General features: G+C 56.3%; 2 protein-coding genes across 2 annotated transcripts; one reads left to right on the top strand and one right to left on the bottom strand.

Annotated features, from left to right (window-relative positions):
* Positions 1-3,604: 3,604 nt before the first annotated feature.
* Positions 3,605-13,512, bottom strand: NEK8 (NIMA related kinase 8). Its single transcript, XM_054394269.1, has 15 exons — positions 13,466-13,512; positions 12,867-13,072; positions 11,624-11,856; positions 10,754-10,885; positions 10,365-10,573; positions 9,874-9,953; positions 9,493-9,674; positions 9,132-9,282; positions 8,054-8,130; positions 6,771-6,888; positions 6,318-6,468; positions 5,961-6,124; positions 5,607-5,765; positions 5,276-5,434; positions 3,605-3,633 (listed from the first exon to the last, which is right to left on the bottom strand). The coding sequence occupies exons 1-15, from the start codon at positions 13,510-13,512 to the stop codon at positions 3,605-3,607; spliced, it is 2,097 nt and encodes a 698-aa protein (XP_054250244.1).
* Positions 13,513-14,770: 1,258 nt separating this feature from the next.
* Positions 14,771-16,871, top strand: TLCD1 (TLC domain containing 1). Its single transcript, XM_054394409.1, has 4 exons — positions 14,771-14,967; positions 15,146-15,228; positions 15,526-15,608; positions 16,170-16,871. Exons 1-4 carry the CDS (start codon positions 14,771-14,773, stop codon positions 16,563-16,565), a joined length of 759 nt encoding a protein of 252 aa, XP_054250384.1. The 3' UTR covers positions 16,566-16,871.
* Positions 16,872-17,043: the final 172 nt, after the last annotated feature.

Here is a 17,043-nt window from a genome sequence, read left to right as displayed (position 1 = left end):
AGCCGAGTTTTATCATTACTTACTCCTTCTCTTTGATGTTCTAAAATTTTCTCCTTCCTAGCCTCACTGAAGAGCATCTCAGCTAATTAGCCAGGAGCTGACAAAGCCATCAGAAGGCGCTGGCTGTGCCGGCAGGACGGCTGGGAGGTGTCAGACCCTGCAAACAAAGATCCCCTCCTTTTCCTCTCTCCCTGAGGAAAGCCCTCCCCGCACTCCACATCACAGCCAGGCGTTTGTCTCACACAAAGGCGACACTCAACCTCCAGGCAGGGCAATTCCCTTTGTGGAGGCGATATGTTCCTCTGTCCCCCAATATGTTCCCTGTCCGCTGTGATGGGTCAGTCCTTGAGCCCATCTGGGCTTCGGCAGACCTCTTGCCTTCTGCCCACCCCTGCCACCACCCCACCTCACCCCCTCCCCACCCTCCCGCCCTGCCTCTCCTTGCCCTGCACCCCGGCTCCATCCGTCTGCCTTCTGTTTAACTTAAACTGGAGGGACAGAAAACCGACGCTCCAGTTTCTAAAGAAGTTAAGGTGGAACGTTTTGCCCCGGGGAAGGGAGTGGGAAGAGTCCTCTCCCTGCATCTAGGGACTCCTGCCCAGGGAAGGTGGGTAAGGGCAGCAAGGCAACTGGACAGATGGACAGCCAGAGCACTTTCTGCCAAGCCTCGTGGGAACTGGGATACAACCCACGACAGAGGTGCTGAAATCAAATCAAAGCTCCAGGATCAGGAGGTGGTTTGGGCTGTTTCCTGCCACCAGTGACGGCCGCAGGTCAGCAGGATCTTATCAAGCACAGGAACCGGGACAGGCTTTCCCTGGGTGACAATGGCCGGAGGAGATCCGGCCACGATGCACAAGATACGACCAGGCAGCTTCATCCCCTCATCATCTTCCCTACCCACTCCGTCTTCGCTGGAAAGGCCATGGGGATGCAGCTGATCCACCAGCAACTCCACAGGACACGGGAACAAAACAAGGGTAAAAGGAGAAGCCCTGAGACCTGCAGTTTTCACCAGGAGCTTCTGCAGGGAAACAAAGCAGCAGACGTGAGGAATGCAACTGGCCTATTTGCCTGGGCTGCTCTCTGCCTCCGGCAGCGCCGACATGCCTCAGCTTGTCGTTTCAAGAGCTATTGTTGCTCGGGGCTGGGGGGCCTCTTTGTTTCCTTTACCCTTTCGCCAGGCTTGGTCACAGCCTGGTATTAAATTATTCAAATCATCTCGTCGGGCTTCACAGCTGAACTCCCGAGCGGAGCACACGGGCTGCGAAATCCCAAGGGCTCCAGCCCTCATCGGTGAGCCCCCAGCACAAAGCACACTGGTCCGTACTGGTTCCCCCTGCCTGGCTGGAGTGAAGGGTCTCGATATTCAAAGTAGTGACACCTCCAGCCCCAGCACTGCTGTGCAAAGGCGTTGTTAAACCATAAACCAACCCACCTGACACCAGCACATCGGTGGGAACAGGATGGCTGCCAGGTGGCTCTCCCCTGGATTTCACAGCCCAGCTGAAGCTGGGAGAGCCTGGCTCTCCAGGCTGCACATGCACTGGAGAGGTGGCATTTTGGTGCCACCACTGACAAGACAAAAGGTGCCTTGCCTGCCTGCTCTCCTGCCAGCCCTCAGTCCTGGAGAAGCTACAGCAGAACCATCGACCCCTTCTTTTCATCTAAACATGAGGAAAAACTTTCCTGTGAGGGTGCTGGAGCACTGGAACAATCTGCCAAGAGAGGTTGTGGAGTCTCTTTCTCTGGAGAGATTCCAAACCTGCCTGGACACAATCCTGGGCAACCTGCTCTGGGTGAATGTGCTGTATAAGGGGGAGTTGGACTAGATGATTTCCACAGGTCTCTTCCAGTCCCCACCATGCTGGGATTCTGGGATTCTTACGGGGTGTGTTTGCACGTGGTGTGGGGTGAGCTGAGCCCCAGGAGATGAACAGAACACAGCCAAAAGAAATCTGTTGCTGTAGGAGCTAGTGCTGCTGCCAACTCAGTACAGGGAGGAACGACAGCGGCCCAGAGGGGCTTTGAGGTAATTTAACCCAGCCCTGCAATTATTCTGGTGCCCAAGTTGGTCTGGGAGTAGAGAACACCTTCCCCTCCACCAATACCAGGCTGCCAGAGCCATCCCTGTAACCTGCAGCACAAGGTGAGTGCCAAGGGACTGGCAGAGCCTTTGAATTCAAGTTGGCTTCCTGGGCTTGCAGGGTGTAACTGCCTGGAAAGGTAGCTCCACCAGAAACAAAAAGGGCCGGGAAAAACCCAGGCACCCACCCTGCCAGGAGCCAGAGAGGGAGGCCGTGTCTGCAGTCGGGGCTGCACACGCCTTTCCCGGCTGGACAGGACCTGCTCCCTTCCCCAGCTACAGAGCCTGGGAGGAAAAAGAAGGAGACCTGCTGAAATTCATTACCTTTCACATGACAGAGGGATCAGTCAGCTTCTCCCAGAGCCCAGCGAGGCTTCCCTCATTGAAAACAGGAAAGAATCACAAAAATAATTAGAGAGATTTCATCTCAGCCAGCTTATGAAAGCACTGACTTTATACACAACAGATTGGCAACAGCACAAAGATGGATGTGAAAGGCAAGAGCATTTGCAATGTCAGACAGATCAGAGACAGAAGCTCATCAAAAAATGGCCCAGGGCAGATGGAAGTTAAAAAAAAAAGGAAAGGAAAGGAAATGACCCTTCTGGAGATAAAAAACCTAAGTCCTGTCTGTGACACAGTGATATGCCCCTTCCTGCCTGCAGAAAGGAACCCTGGTGAAAACTCATCATCTCCCTGGAGAGATCTGGGTTAAAAAACTTCAACTCCTGACAATTGCTTGCTGTGTTTTGCTGCCTTCCGCTAGCTCAGCTGGGAGCCAGCGAGCTGGTCGGCAGCAGGATTTAGGGGCCTGAGGACAAATGTCAGCTGGAGGATGCTCTGGTGAGCTCCTGGGGCCAAAGGAGGCCATAATTGGAAAGCTCCAGGAAGCATTTTGGGAGTGAGCTGGGCTGTCCTGCAGTTTGTACTGGGTTTGGCCAGCTGTGCAGACCAGGACCCTCAAAAATGTGATGAACAGCTCAGCAAATGGTGAAAGGTTTTAAGGGGGGGATGGGAAAGGACAGACTCCTCTTAATTAGAAAAGAGGTTTGCACTTAGTCACCCAGCATAGTGCCTGGGGCCCTAACTCCAGACACTGCCGTGCAGAGGCTGACAGCTTGCTCAGACACCAAGCTGTCAGCCTGGGCTTTGTAACCAGAGACAGTTTCCATCAGGGAAAACAACCTCTGTGCTCCTCACCCTTCCACACAGGCACATCCAGCAGGGAGGAGCAGAGCCCCATTGTGACCAGCCCCAGAGCTCTGGGGCCATCTGCCCCACGGCATGTCCAAGGCAGCACCTCTCAGACACTGGAGGCTCACAGTGACTCTTGACTGGCTGCTGTTACTGGAGAACCGTTAGGAGCTCCCAGTTTCCAGACCACAGCCTTCAGAGTGCAGCTGAGGAGCTGCAGAGCCTGGGGACACAGGTCCAAGCCAGGCCATAGCAGGCAGCAGCAAGAGGACAGGCATACTGGGTGCACGGCGAGGCTGGATGTGGGCCCCTCTCCACTCAAACTCACTGGGAAGGTGACTCTTCCATGGCAGCTGAAACACAAAAGGCAAGGACCAAGAATGAGCCATAAGCCAGCATCTCAACAAAGCTGTGGGGAGCAGAGCGCACACAGGCCAGAGACACAACAGATGGGCACCGCAATCCCTGTTCCGCTGCCCCAGAAAGCCACTGAAGGCCTCAGCAGTGGCACAAGCAGGAGGCAATGCCCAGCACACAGAGCCCAAGCACAAGGAAATGCAGTCTCTGGAGGCTTACACCCTCCTCTGGCTTCTCCCAGTTATTCTTCTGTCTGTAGTGGGATTGACAGAAGGGCGCAGCAACAGCCTCATGATTAAGTGGGCAGAAGCCCAAGCCAGTCAGAAATGGTGCTGGCCACACAGGAGGAAACCGCAGAGCGGTGCAGAACTGCTGCCCCAAAGGTGGAGCGGTGCCCGCCTGTGCCAGCACACCCTCTCCAAGCCAGGTCCCAGCCAGAGCTGACAGCAGCAATGACACCACACGTGTCACCGGCTCTCGTGTGCTCTCTGGAGAACTTTCCAGGCAGACTGAGCTGTGTGAAAGCCCAAAGTCAGACCTCAGCTTTTTACAGAGCTCTCAATGCTTTTTGCCCCCTGCTCACTAGTGGGTGCTGGAGCAGGCGAGGCTGCTGCCCTGATACTACTGCTGCTGCTGGGCTTGTCCTCCCAGTACTGGGACAGGCAGGTGATGGTTTCAGTCTGGGCAGTGCAGGGGGACAGCACTGGAGCTACATGCTCAGTCCCTGCTCTGATGGTGCTGCAGGTGGGAGGCCACAAACCAGCTGCCAAGGAGCAGAGGGTGACTCCAGCAGCGGAAGGGGAAAGCAGCCTGCAGAGACAAAACCCTTTTACTCCCATGACAAACGCCCTACTTGTTCCCATGGCCAGAGACTCGGCTGTTCCCTGTCCTCTTCACATGGCAGCAGACACCATGTGAGAGCTCAGCACTCACAGGGGAGGAACAGGAGCCCCAGCTGATGCTGCTGCACTGGGGCAGTCAGCTGGGCCTCCTCCCCTCCAGGGTGTAATTAGTCTCCTTGAAGTGGGCCGAGACTGGAATCCCTCAGCCCAGCACTGAGGCTATAAGCAGCCCAGCAGAGGAGGAGAAAAGGTCCCCTCCAGCAGTCTGGCCCAGGCTCCCATCATACATCCTGGCAACGGAAGGGCAGGTCATGCCATGGGCACGTTTTAAATGTGCATTGATGCTGCTTTTGGCCTGAGCAGAGAAGAACCACAAAAACCATTGCTATCTTTTCCAAACCACAATGGAAAGCCAGCAGCCAAAATGACGCCTCAAATCTCAGCTTCTATTTCAGCAGCTTCAATTAGAGAGCTGCTCTTTTTGGATGCTTGGTGGACAGCCAGCACACCAGTTCCTCACCAGCCACCGCTTGGCCAGTCCACCTGTCTGGGAGTGCACGAGACTGTCTCTGCCATGCCTCTGCTCCCCCAGCCCAGTGGAAGAGGCAGTGCTACACTGCTGCAGAAGGGGAATTTTTATGGACTTCAAGTCATTTCTATTCATCTACAGCTCTAGAGGGACAAGAATAACACAGAGCTTACATGCCAGGGTTACTCAGTACAGCCCTAGTCACAAGGCATTGGGTCTGCCTGGGCCCTCATGGTAGGAATCACAGTAACAAAAGCCTCTACTCACGCTTTACTGCCAGCAGTGTGTTCCCGTGGCAGCAGGCTACAGAGGTCACCAGGTATGGATGTGTCTCTTCCAGCTGCACTGGCCTTGGTGTCCCTGTTTCCTCATCCTTCCTACCCAGGCGGCCCCTGGCTCCTTTGCCCCAGGTGCACACCTCACCATCTGCAGAGGGATTATAGACACCTTGCTGCACACAGAGCTCATGAGCAAACAGGCCTCCTTGCTCCCCAGGAATACCCTGGACTGTCTCCAAGGCCCACCTTGGCCACAGAATAAGGGGGCACAGGAAAGCCAGAGCCTGCTGCAGCCCAGGACACGGGGAGTTCAGCCTCACCTGCTCCAATGGCCACAGTGAAGGCATCCCCACAAGCCACCACGGTGACCTTCATTGCCTGGAGCCCCACAACCAAGCGGGGTACACGACTGTTGCGGCTGGAGTTGGTGCCCAGCTGCCCATGCTGGTTGCTCCCAAAGGTGTAACACTGGCCAGAAGCTGACAACACAGATGAGAGAAACAACTGGGTGTCACTTGAGGGTGTACTGAAGGCTCTCTGCCATGCTGAGCATCAGGTTCCACAGAGCTCCAACACTGGGAGCAGGGTACCTCTTGAGCATCTCTGAGGGAAACAGGCTGGAGAACAGCAAAAATGTAGATGTCCCCTCAGGGATCTGGGCACAGCCCTCTCACCTGTGACAGCAGCTGAATGTGCTGTACCGATGTCGACGCACACGACTGGCTCCTGGTTCAAGGGGGCCGACTGGGCACACATGAACATGGTGGCCTCCTCCACCTGGTCCTCTGGGGAAGGCTCCTCGGCTGAGCTGATCCGATCTAGGCCCAGCTTGTTACACCTGCACAGAGAAAAGCACGGTTCAGAGCAGTCTGGTTCTGCTCTAGCATAACCACAACACCAGCAGCAGGATGCTGGGGAGAAGGATCACAGAGAGATGTCTTTTAGAGGCCCTTGCTCCTACTTTCTGGGCTGGACACAGATGGAGAGGCCCAGGAGGCTGTAGGCAAGTTGTGGAGCACAGACCCTCTTACCTGTTGCTTCCACAAGCAAGAATCTGGTTCTTCACAGTGAGGACCATGGAGGAATCAATGCCGCAGATGACCCTCTGAGCCTCATGTTCCAGAGGGACTGCGACCTGCTGGGGGGAGTTGTGGCACTCCAGAGTACCCAGCCCAAGCCGACCTGGCAGAAGAAACAGAGCAGGACAGAGCTGGTGGCAACACACAACCTGAGCACAACCCCATCAACAACAGCACTAACAGTGACAGAACTGCTGCAAGAGCCCAGCCTGGGACCTATCGCCACAGAAGGCAGTGAAACCCAAAGCATGAGGGTCCTGGTATGCAGTGAAGCAGCTGCAACTCTTCCACACCCACCTAGCCTGGCATATCTGGAAGGGACTGCAGGCAAGCAGGGCCAGTGAGGGGAGTGGGAACAGGCAATGGAAAGCACGAGCCCTGTTTTGCAAAGCAGACTTCTCTTACCATTATCCCCCCTGCCCCAGGCAAACACTTCCCTTTCGTTGGAAACTGCCAGGACGTGAGACGCACCACAGGCCACCTGCACCATCTCATAGCCCAGCAGGGCCTCCACGATCTTGGGCTGGCAGGGGAAGAGCAGCAGCCGTCAGCCGAGACCTCCCAGTCTGCCCCGCTGCTCCCATCCCTCCCACCCAGACCCCCCAGCCTCAACACAGCGCTGGCAGCATCCCAGTTTTCATCCAACACAAACACCAGAGAAGTTTTAGTTTTTTTTTTTTCTGTTCCAAACAGTCTTCAAAGGGTTTAGAGACTACGTGCCCACAGCACAGAAGATAATGCAAACATCTCTGGGGCAGAAGAAAGCAGCCAACACAAGGCTTTGGAGGGGGAAGAGGTTCAGGGGGAAGGGTTGGGATTTGCCCCCCTGCCCATGTAGGGAGTGCCAGGGGCTGTTAACGCACACTGGGAGCAGGCAGGGGCTTGGTGCAGGATGCTTTGGCTGAAAGGTTCTTGTGCAGAGGAGCTGTGAGCTATCAGCTACATATTCGTTAGGGTGGAGAGAGATCCACATTTCACCCAGCCCCTGCTGTGACCTGCTGTTAGATCTGACACCTCGCCCCAGCTAGCCTCATCCTCATTATCTTCCTCAAGTGAAAAGCACCATTTGTTGGGCTCTGGCTGCTGTTCCCAACTGGCCTCCCCTCCCCAGCAATAAGCACTGAGCAGCTCAGCTCTGGACGGAGCAGGAACGAAGGAGCCAGCTGACCACGGTGACAAATGGCACCAGTCCCCAGGCTCGGCTGGAAGCCATTGGCTGCTGCCACATCCGAGGGCAGGCAAGGAAGAAGTTGGAAGGGAGCAATGGGCCCTCAGCCCTGGTGCTCAGAGCCAATCGGAAACACACAGCTCTTCTTTAAATACTGCCTCTTCTGAAAAATAACTTTTCTCAGTGAACCCTGGCAGCTGCAGGCCAAGAGTGAAGCAGGCAGGTGTGTGATTTGAGGCAGCCTCCAAGCTGGGTGCCTGCCAACAGCAACCACAAGGCAGCTCTTGACTTCCCCCACACTCAAAGAGATCATTGTGTAGGGGGGGAGAGAGAAAAAGAGAGGCAGGTTGGGTCTTTTAAACTCTGCAGTGATAGGGAAAGGAGGGGGAGGGGGTCGGATACCAGAGCATGCCTGGGAAATACATCCCTGGAGCTGGGATGAGCCCTCTCACATGGTACTGAAGGCACAATCCATCCTCTCACTTGGGGGAGCAGCATGCCCAGCACCCTCATGACAAACCTGGCTCACGTCTGTGAAGTTTCCATGCCCCAAGCAGCCATTGCTGCCGCTGCCGAACGTCATGATTATGCCCCTGTCTGGAAAAGCAGAAAGGAAGTCGAGTTACTGGCACACGTGAGGCCCTGCAAGGCACACACAGCCCCTGGGGCTGGTCATGGCTCCCAGCACAGTGGCTCTTCTTGGACCCACTCTGACTCATAACTTGCTGCAGGGGCCAGAAGCCTTCACTGAGCTTCCAGAGAGAAGCAGCCTTGATCTGCTGCAACAACTCAGCAAGCAAACAGCAGATGATAGGAGAGCGCTGAGATAACATTATTGCAGCTGTGTACCCAGGAGCTGCTAACCCCACGGTCTGTCAAGGTGCTAATTACACACAGGCACCCACTGAGCAGCTGCCCAGCAGAGGGGTGGCAGGAAATGCCGTGGAGAGGTAGGACAAACTCATGTCAACAAAGTTTGCCAGTTGCATGTCTGTCATTTGCTGCCCTGATCCCTAGCAGAAGTGCAAACAGGGCTCCCACAGGGCATTTTTGTGTCTGTGGGTTTGGCTCCACAAACACAGCCTCGGGCTGGTGTGCGTGGTCCCCTCCCAGGCAGAACACATCCTGGTCCATTCTAAAAGGGTTTCAGACCCTGCCTTGCTGCCGCTGAGGACAACCAACCCTGCAGGAGCTCACACTGACTGCTCACTACAATGCCAATCACTGCTGGTCACTGCTTGCGTCTGCCTCACACTCAGTATGGGACAGATAAAGGCTGAACTTACCAGACCCTCCTCTCACTGCAGTCCCCACTGTACCCAGCTTCAGGTGACACCAGTCCAACCAGCACAAGAAATTTGTGGCCCTACCCACACCAGACAGACCTTAGGGATCAAGTTGACCAGTGTGGCATCACAGGGGGACTGTGCCTGTCATTTTTGACCCCCACCTGATGTTCCATGAGAAGCCCAGCCCGATGCATCTCCTGGGTTCCCCTATGGGCAGGCTCCCCAGGCAGTCACAACACATTTGTAAGCCAGCTGCTATACAGAGGGGTCTGGGACTCTGCCAGGCAAAGGCAGGAGGCAGCGGCTCACCTGTGAGGCAGGCTGTGAACAGATCACCACAGGACACATGTTTGATGGTTACACCAGACTGACCCTCTAGAAAACGGGACACAAACTGAGGCTGGAGCTGCTCGGTGGCTCCTGGGAGAGAAGGGCCTCCTGCAGCACCCATTGGGGGAGCCTGCTGGGGAGAAGGCATGTCAGGGATGGGTTGGAGAACTTGGATGAACCTCTTCCCACAGGCTTAGCAGTGTTACCCACACCCTGGATTGAACAGTAGTCCTGGGGGACACAAAGCCAGGGCCTGTGCAGTAAACAGAAATGTCTCCTCAGAAATCACACATCTGAAGCTTCCACAGGCACTACCTGCTCCAGGATTCCCATCACTCACCTCCCACATAATGAGACGTCCTGATTTAGTGACCCCAGCCTTCTGTGTCCTGCCAGCAGACACCTGCACCACTTCAGTGTTCAGCATGGGCAGGCGCAGAGGGGTGGTGATGCCACTGCCCCAGGTGTAGATGGATGACAGCGGAGGAGGGATTCCTGTCCTGGCTGAACCACCTCGAACACCTATGGGTCAAAGAGAAACTATCAGTGCAGATCCCTGACTTCTCCCACAGGAAGAGAAATGACACCAGCCAGTCTGGCTGCCAGCAGAGCTGCCTGCCAACCAGCAGAGCCAGATTTGCACGGGTCCAAGGCTAGCAAGAGGGTGCTGGGAGGCTTCAGCTGGGGCTGAGAGAAGCACATACACTGTGCCAGAACTCACCCCTTGGCCTGGCACTGCTCACTCGTCCCCCTGTCCGGCTGTGGGTCACTGGTGGCACTGGAGCCACAGGTTTTTCAGGCCTGCCAAAGCAAAATTCAGTCCTTAATATCAGCCTGGCCCCAGAAGTCCTACAGAGCCCTGGATCACAGAAGCCCTGGGCAAAGCTAGAGTAAACCACAGCTGAATAGCTCACAGAATTTCCTCAGTAGGTACTTTAAGCCACCTGAGAGAGAAGGGTTGGCATCAATTCACTTTCCCCTGAGCTCACAATTCTCTGTTCAGTGTTACTGCAGTGACAAGTCCACACCTGCCCTGGCACCTGCTGTGGCCCTGAGCCACTGGGCCAGGCTTGGCCCACAGCAGCTGCACTTTGGGTAATGCAGGAGAGCTCGGTGAAAAGAACTCTCTTTGAAGCCTGTAACAGAGATGGCAAACCGGTTAGATCCATAGTGGGCTGTGGCAGCCCTTGCCAAGGTAGCAGGATCACTTGCCTTCTCATTTTGACACTGCCCACGTCAGTGTAGAGGTTCAGAAGAGGCCGAATGCAGATGGCCTGGGCCATGATCTCATTCAGCTGCGGCCGCTTGGAAGGATCCAGGTTCAGCATGCTGAGGATGAGCTGGCGAAGGTCAGGGCTGTATCTGTCTGATATTGGAGCAAACGTCCCACTCATGATCTTCAGAACTAAGGCAGGAAGATTCTGGAGAGAAAACAAAAGAGAGACATATAGCGGCTGGGTGGTCAGAGGTGAGGCCAAGGAGCAAGACGTTCTCAGCACTGCCCACACTGCTTTCACCCCTCCAAGCTCAGTGAGAAGATGTTTTCACCTCTGCAAGAGGCCAGGGCTCCCTGTGCTACATGTAAACCATGGCCCTCTTACCGCAGCTTCAAAAGCTCTCTTGAGGCTGGCGAGTTCATACAGAACACAGCCCAAAGCCCAAATATCACTCTTCTGGTTGTAAGGCTTCCCTTCACAGAGCTCTGGGGAGATGTAGCACGGAGTTCCCACAACCTAGAAGAGACAAAGAAATTTACCGTGATGCTGTGAAACTGGGGCAGTGAGGTGGGAAGAGAAAGGCTCAGATTAGAGTACAGTGTGCAGGCTGGCTGGAGCCCCATCAGTCAAAGCTTAGTGCAGCTGGGACCTTCGTTCCCTGGTGTCAATATCTGCTTGACAATTTCAGTGAAAAACAGGAATATTTGCCTTTCCAGTGACCTCCTTTGCACATAGAGAGATTACCTCTAATTTTGCTCTTATCCACTTGAGAGAATCAGAGCCCAAAGCAATGAGTGTGATATAAATGTCTAGTTAGATTAGACCAGGTGGGGAATGATCCTCAGGTCTCAAGCAGAGAGAGGAGATTAAGACAAGACAGGACGGCAGAGCACAGGCAGGAACTCAGTTGCCAAGTATGTGCCAGACAAGCCTGCAAATTATCACCCCTCCCACTGTGACAGCAGGAGCAACCCTGGAGGACCAGACACCCCATCCTCTCCCAGGCTTGGCCAAACAAGTCTTTCTCAGCTTTCTACAGCCCACTAAGCTACAGCAAACTTAGGCGTGAAGACTGTGTAAACTTTAAGGAGCAAAGCAGCATCATGGCACATAGATGTGACCCACTGCAAGTATGCTACACACAACCTCATTGCTTACAGCAGCTTCCACAAGACCACCATGAGCCAAGCCCAGAGTTTCCAGCCTGCTGCCATGGTGGTAAGTAGAGCTGCCATGTAAAGTCAGGCCACTCACCGTGTAGGCTTTACTCTTGCTGCTCAGGATTTTGGAGATCCCAAAGTCTCCGATCTTGACGATCATGCGGTGTTTGTCCAAGAGGATGTTCTGAGTCTTCAGGTCACGGTGCAGGATCTGCTTGGTGTGAACGTGGTGGAGAGCCAGGAGGATCTGAACGAAGAAGTGCAGGATGGTGTCCTCATCCAGCAAGGAGTTACAGCGCTTATGGATAAACTCTGCTAGCGTGCCTCCTGCAAGGAGCAACAAAGGGCTGTTGGTAAGGGTGGCTGCACAGGGCAGCGCAAACCCGGCCCAAGGGCCAGGGGGATTTAGCTGTGGCATCTTAACAAGCCAAGCACATGGGAAAAAGCACGTCCTGGTGAGACACGCAGCACATCCTCCAATGTTCCTGAAACCATGCGGAGAACAATGGCAGCACAGTTGGTGGGACAAAGAAACAGTGAGAAAGAAGTTACTGTTGACATATTATCAAAGGCAGCAGGAAAATAAACGTTAAAATTACAGCTCTTGGAAGAAGACATAAACCTAGATGGCAGAACAAGATAAGCCTGTTCTGCAAAAGACAGTTCTTGCAGTCCGAGAGGCCCCTGAGGAGGAGGTCCAGATTCAGGGCTCAGGTACAACCTTTAACAAACCCTCATGCAAATGTTGATGTCATCTTAAACTCCACAGCAAATCTTGTTAGAAAATCACACCTTCCCACACAGAGCTGTGGGACCAGCAGCAAGGCCAAGAGCTGACACGGAAACGCATGTGAAACCTAAGCCAAGGGCAGATGGTAGCACAATTATCAGCGACAGAGGTGTTAGAAATCTGTTTTGGATATAATATGCAGGTGTAAGGCACAGAAGCGCAGAATCACAGAATGGCTGAAGTTGGGAAGAACCTCAGGAGGTCACATGGTCCAATCTCTTGCTTGAGCAGGGTCACTAACAGCCCAGGACCATGACATGTCTTTTGAATATCTTCAAGGATGGTGGCTCCATAACCTCTCTGGGTAGCTGATACCAGTGCTCAGTTACTTGGCTCACAATCAGCTTGCTGGCTACCAGAAACCACAGATCCTTTTCTACAAAAACTGTCTGGTCAAGAGAGACATGCTTGGACTCTCTGGGAATAGAATTTTACATGAAGCACAACATAGGGCCACGGCAACATGACCCAAGGAGAGACAAGGGCTTGACAACATCTGGACCTGCCAAGGAACTAGCTGCAGATAATGAGGGAGATCAGGGCACACCTGGGGCATACTCCATGGCAATCATGAGCGCTTTGTCCTCCAGGAAGTTCTCGTAGTACTCAATGACGTTGGGGTGGCTGAGCAGCTTGAGGACCTGGCATTCATTCTGTGCTGCCAGCCGCTCGTCTTTGCTCATCTGCTCCACTGGGATCTGCTTCAGGATCACCAGCTTCTGGTCAGCCTTGCGCAGGCACAGGTGCACGATGCTACGGGGACAAGGTCTCAGAGGCGGGACAGGGCCCAGCCACCAAGCTGGGGTGGCACATGGCCTCTGCCCCTTGTCACCGTGGTAACAAAGCCTTGCAATCCACCACCCCCCAGTGTCACACACCCAGTGCCATGTCATCCTATCGCCTTGGCAACAGCCAGGGCCTGGCCATCACCCCACCCCAGGGTGCCACACGCCGACTGACCCCCCGAGTTACCATGGTGACAGGGCCCGTGTGCCTTGTTGCTATGGTAACGCAGCCGGCCGCCTCCCACCCCGCGGTGCCATACTCTTCTGCGCTCCCCCCAAACCCATCGCCTTGCCATGGTCAAAAGGCCTGGAGACTCCACCCTCGTTCCCCACTCCCGGTGCCCCCCGGAGCTGCCCTCACCCGAAAGCCCCTCTCCCCACCACTCGGATCCGCTCGTATTTCTCCATCGCAGCCCCAGCCAGGCCCCAGCTCCTCCCGTCTCCATAGAGACACTTCCGGGAGTCGCTACGGCGGCCGCGGGCAGACAAAACACGGCGAGCCGCGTCCGGGTGCCCCCCGCCATGTGTGTCTGCGCTTGTGAGAAGGGGGTAATGCCACCCCAAGGTGGCCTGGCTGGGCGCCCCTGGCTTGGGTGGGCACCAGAGTGCCGCGGGGAGCCAGAGATTTCCTTGGGAAGCACCCTGAGAGGGAAGTTTGGGGCACGTGTAGCCTACGGCCCGCTGGCTGGAGGGTGCCAACAGAACCCCTCACACCTCCAGAGAGCGGGGCCAGCAGCAGCCTGCTGCTCCACAGCTCCGAGTCAGTGGGAGCACCCATTATGAAAGGGGCAGGGAAAAGAGTTCCGGGTCGCCTCCCTGCTCCCACAAACCCATTCTAGACCTCCAGGACGACTACGAACACCCCTGCGGCTGGCTATGGTGGCACCTATAGCATAGAAAGGGGATGTCTACACCCATAAGTTGCCCCTGTCCTGGGGCAGGGACAGAGAGCGGTAGCTGTGCCACCCCCAGGCCACTCCACGTGGCCATGCTGCCATCTAGTGACACCAAGCCCCGCTCACCGTGAAGGCAGCAGGTCAGCGAGCGCCGTGTCGTGTTCTGCACTGGCACGGGGGGGCAGGACACGACACGGCACCCCCCGCGGAGGAACGAGCACCCAGCCGTGTCTGGGTGCCCGGCCTCACCCTGCTGCCATGCTGATAGTGGGGGGCACCTGCGACCCCGTTCCCCACCATATCTCCGTAGGGGCCACCGGTGGCCAGTTTGGCGACTCTTTTTCCAGGCCGTGATGGTTTTCCCAGCATCCTCCACCGTGCCAGGTGCTGCAGCAGCCACACCGTACCCAGGACAGATGTGCAGGGCCTCACGCCAGCTGTGCAGCCTTGGGACAGATGTGCGGGGCCCAGCACAGCTGTGCAGAGATTGCCACCCCATCCCGCACGTGTACAATGCCCGAGACCGCCGCGCGTACCGCCTGGTGCAAACACACACGTAGCGCCGCGAACACGTGCGTGCAGCCCCCGAGGGTACGCGCACGCACGGGCGCGCACCCTCAGCCCGCTCCTGCGCGGGCTCGGCGTGAGAGGCGTGGCCAGCAGAAAGGTGTGGTCAATGGACGGGCGTGGCCAATTGGGAAGGCGTGATCAGGGGGAGGCGTGGCTGCATCCGCCCCGCCGCGCGCTCCGCGCCACGGGAGCTGGGCGCGATGGGCCCGGGCTGGCGGGCGGCCTCGACAGCGCTGGTGGGCGGCAGCGTGGCCGTGTTTGTGGGGTTGCGGCGGGTGGCACTAGCCCTGCCCCGGCCCGCTGCCGTGCGGAGCCGCCCCAGCCGCGACTGGCGCTGGCTGAACCTCCTCGTCTCTTTCGCACACTCTGTGCTGGCCGGGCTATGGGCCCTCTTCAGGTACCGGGCACCGGTAGGGGGTAAGGGCGGGCGGCCGCGGTGCACACCCTCCCAGCGGGAGCCAGGACTCGGGACACTTGTGGGAGCACGACTCCCTGGGGAGGAGGCAATGGGTGGGGTGTTTGAGGTCCCTCCCCTCCCAGCACCCAGGCTGATTCCCTTCCTTCTCTCCCCCAAGCCTCTGGCATTCCCCGGAGCTGCTCTCCGACATACAGGACGGCTACAGCGTCTCAGGGCACTTGCTGGTCTGTTTCTCCTCAGGTAAGGAACCCCACGGGGTGACTGCTATGGTCACCCTGCCAGGCTCTGCCCCCTCCTTCTTCAGCCTTGCCTTGCTTAAGGGCAATTCTCCATGCCTCCTGCCTTCATCATGAGTGTGAAGCCCTCAGGCTGCCAGCACCCAGGGCCTGGCCATCTCCCCACGCTCAGCCAGGACAGAGGCATTCCTGACACCTGGAACATGGTCACACGACCTTCTTCCTCCTCACTGCTTCCCCTTGCCACAGCAGGCAAGGCTGAACAAACCAGACCCTCTCAATGCTCTCCTTCCACCCACAGGCTATTTCATCCACGACAGCCTTGACATCATCTTCAACCATCAGTCCCGCTCATCTTGGGAATACCTGGTGCACCATGCCATGGTGAGTATGACCCCAGGGAGGCGAAGGGTCAGACTAGGGCGGGGCTACTACACACCCCGGGGCTCAGCCCATGCAAGTTTCATGCTCTCAGTCAGAGCAAGCTGGAGCTCTACCTTCCCCCTTGCGGTGGCTGCCAGGTAGGCTGTGCGTCAACAAGGTAAAGGTGCCTGGTGGGGCAGGATGCCTGCCAGTGCTGGCTGCAAGCACCGGGAGCCAGACAGGCTGCCACGCTGGATGAGGGAAGAGCTGGAGGTTGGTCCCAGGTGCCTGGTGCGAGGAGGTGGTACTTAGTGCCATGTTTAGTTTAGTTGATTAGATGGTGTTAGGTAATAGGTTGGACTTCAGGGTGTCAGAGGTCTTTTCCAACCTGTGATTCTGTGAGGTGTAACTGGTTTAAAGGGAACTGGCTCTCCAGACTGGTTTTCCAGTGCCTGGGGGGGCAGCTGGGATCTCTGGGTGGGGAGGAGCAGCACCAAGTATATCAAACCTTGGTGGGGAAGGACTTGCCTCCCCCAGGGTGTGGAGAACTGACTCTGCTGTGTGTACCTCCCCCACTTCCAGGCCATCTCTGCCTTCATCTCACTCATCATCACGGGCCGTTTTCTGGTGGCAGCAGTGCTGCTGCTGCTGGTGGAGGTGAGCAACATCTTCCTCACCATCCGCATGCTCCTGAAGATGAGCAATGTGCCTTCCCCAGCACTCTACGAGGCCAACAAGTACATCAACCTGGTGGTGTACTTTGCCTTCCGCCTGGCCCCCCAGGCTTACCTCACCTGGTACTTCCTCCGCTACGTGGAGATGCAGGGCCAAGGTGCCTTCCTCACTGCCAACCTCCTGCTGCTCGATGCCATGATCCTCATGTACTTCTCCCGCCTCCTCCGGTCTGATTTCTTCCCGTCCTTGCGCAAGGGCTCTGCAGGGAGAGATGTGGATGGTGAGAAGTTTCTGATAGACTGAGATGAGCACGCCAAGGGGGACCCCGGCTCTGGCTTCTGAAGGTCTTGGCCTCTCCAAACCTGCTCTGATGTGCCTTAGGGCTCGCTCCCTGGCGCCAGGCTCTGCCTTCACCCACTCTGCTGCCTAAAAGCGCTTCCATGCTGGACCAGCCTGACAACCTTGCTGAGCCACAGGGATGCTACCAAAACCAGAGGCACAGCCAATGGAGAAGCAGCCCAAGCCAGCTTCCATGCAGGCAGCTGGAGGGCCAAGGGTGGCTGTATTTCGACAGCTGATGGCTTGAAGGGGTTGTGAGGGAAGGGATGAGTCCCTCCCACAGTGATGCTGGGTGTTATGTGCATTAAAATCGGTCTGTTTACTGCTGTTGCAGCACACCTGGCCTGGCTTTTCTGTAGGGCAGAAAAGGGTCAGGGGGAGGACTGCAGGGACAGAGCCATGGGAAAGGCTGTGCCAGTTCCCAGTGGAGGGTTGTCAGCCC

This window comes from Indicator indicator, chromosome 30, assembly GCF_027791375.1.
Source record: "Indicator indicator isolate 239-I01 chromosome 30, UM_Iind_1.1, whole genome shotgun sequence".
Lineage (NCBI taxonomy): Eukaryota > Metazoa > Chordata > Aves > Piciformes > Indicatoridae > Indicator > Indicator indicator.
This window is presented reverse-complemented; position numbering and strand designations above follow the sequence as displayed.